Here is a 1,377-nt window from a genome sequence, read left to right as displayed (position 1 = left end):
GCCGACATGGATGAATCCGGGCAGTGGGAAGGTGGAAAAGCAGCGGGAGCCACAGGGGTGCAGAGGGAGTCGCAGGGCACGACTGGCACCCTTCCACCTGTCTCCCGCTCACCTGGACCAGCGGCTCCGGGCACCGTCGTCTGCACCTGCCACGGCTCCTCGCCCCGTTCCAGGTGGGAGATCACATCTGGCTTGTGGACCGGACGCCCCGCTGTGGGAGAAGCAGCAGGCAGGTGTGCTGTGGCTATCCTGGCCCAGCGGGCCTGCAGGACGGATGTGTGCCCCACTGGGTGGGAAGGAGCCCTCCGGGCCCAGGAGGGGTGCACGGTCTCTGCTGAAGAACTGAGATCTCAGGGCGCCTCTGGAGACTGCGCGGGAGGAAAGCCTCAGGGCCAGCTGGGCTCCAGGGCCCTCTGATTCTCCTCTCTCCTGCCAGGGGCCCTCCCTCTCCTCCTGCCTCTACCCTGGGACCAGCTGCAGTTCCCAGTCCGGATACGACAGGCCACTACGCAAGGCCATGTTCGGCGCCAGGGCGCTGCTGAAGGGGCCCTCGGGAACATCGACCACGAGGAAGAAGGCCGAGGGCAGGTGCCCAGCCTCGGCAGGGGCAGGGGCATCTTACCAAGTGCGAGAAGGTTCTGGTAGTTCTCCAGCATCACGTCCCGGTACAGGGCCCTCTGGGGGGAGTCCAGCTGACCCCATTCCTCCTGAGTGAAGTCCACGGCCACATCCTTGAAAGTCACTGACTCCTAAAATGGCACAGACGTCCTCACTCACCCTGGACAGGGGAGAGTCCGTGTCCGAGGGAGCCACGGACTGAGTAACTGAGGAGCAAAGGGTTAACCTCAGCTGATCTTGGTTCAAGCACGCTGAGGGTCGGGGGTCGCTGGGGGTGGGACTGGCCCACACCACCCCCAGCCATCAGGACCCGGCCAGCTTGGCTGAATGGACACCACCCTGCCCTGCCAACCTGGCATGCCTGTGCCCCAGCGGGGCCTGGGGTGTGCATGAGGCAGCTGTGACACGGCCTGGTGACAGGCTAAACTTTCCAGGGTCAAGAACGTCAAATGCGGGACCAGCAGATGGCACAGTGGTTACGTCACTGGACTCCCACATGGGCGACCACGGTTCAAGTCCTGGATCCCATAGCTTCAAAATGATGCTGGGCGCATGTGCGTGCATGACCAGGATCCCAAGAGGAGAATGGAGGAGAAAGGACTGCAGCATGGCCATCTACTGGGGGGTAGTTTCTCGTTTTCTGTCTCTCTGTCTCTCCAGAGAGTGCATGAGCCCTATAGCAAAAAACTCTCTACACAAATAAATAAATGTATTTGCCAATATGCTGTCCTTCGCAATTACTTAAAAAAAAAAAAAAAG

At 60.8% G+C, this 1,377-nt stretch overlaps 1 protein-coding gene across 1 annotated transcript in view; it reads right to left on the bottom strand.

The window, feature by feature from the left end:
- Window positions 1-1,377, bottom strand: part of ZNF74 (zinc finger protein 74) — an 18,652-nt gene that overhangs the window by 11,443 nt on the left and 5,832 nt on the right. Inside the window, exons 3-4 of the mRNA XM_027772606.1 lie at window positions 623-749; window positions 113-211 (exon numbers count right to left, since the gene is read on the bottom strand). Of these exons, the coding sequence (XP_027628407.1) occupies window positions 113-211; window positions 623-749 (226 nt within the window). The remainder of the gene's footprint in view (window positions 1-112; window positions 212-622; window positions 750-1,377) is intronic.

This window comes from Tupaia chinensis, unplaced genomic scaffold (genome assembly GCF_000334495.1).
Source record: "Tupaia chinensis unplaced genomic scaffold, TupChi_1.0 Scaffold000287_1, whole genome shotgun sequence".
NCBI classification, from domain to species: Eukaryota; Metazoa; Chordata; class Mammalia; order Scandentia; family Tupaiidae; genus Tupaia; species Tupaia belangeri.
The sequence above is the reverse complement of the archived record's forward strand: the minus strand, read 5'-3'. Positions and strand labels throughout refer to the sequence as shown.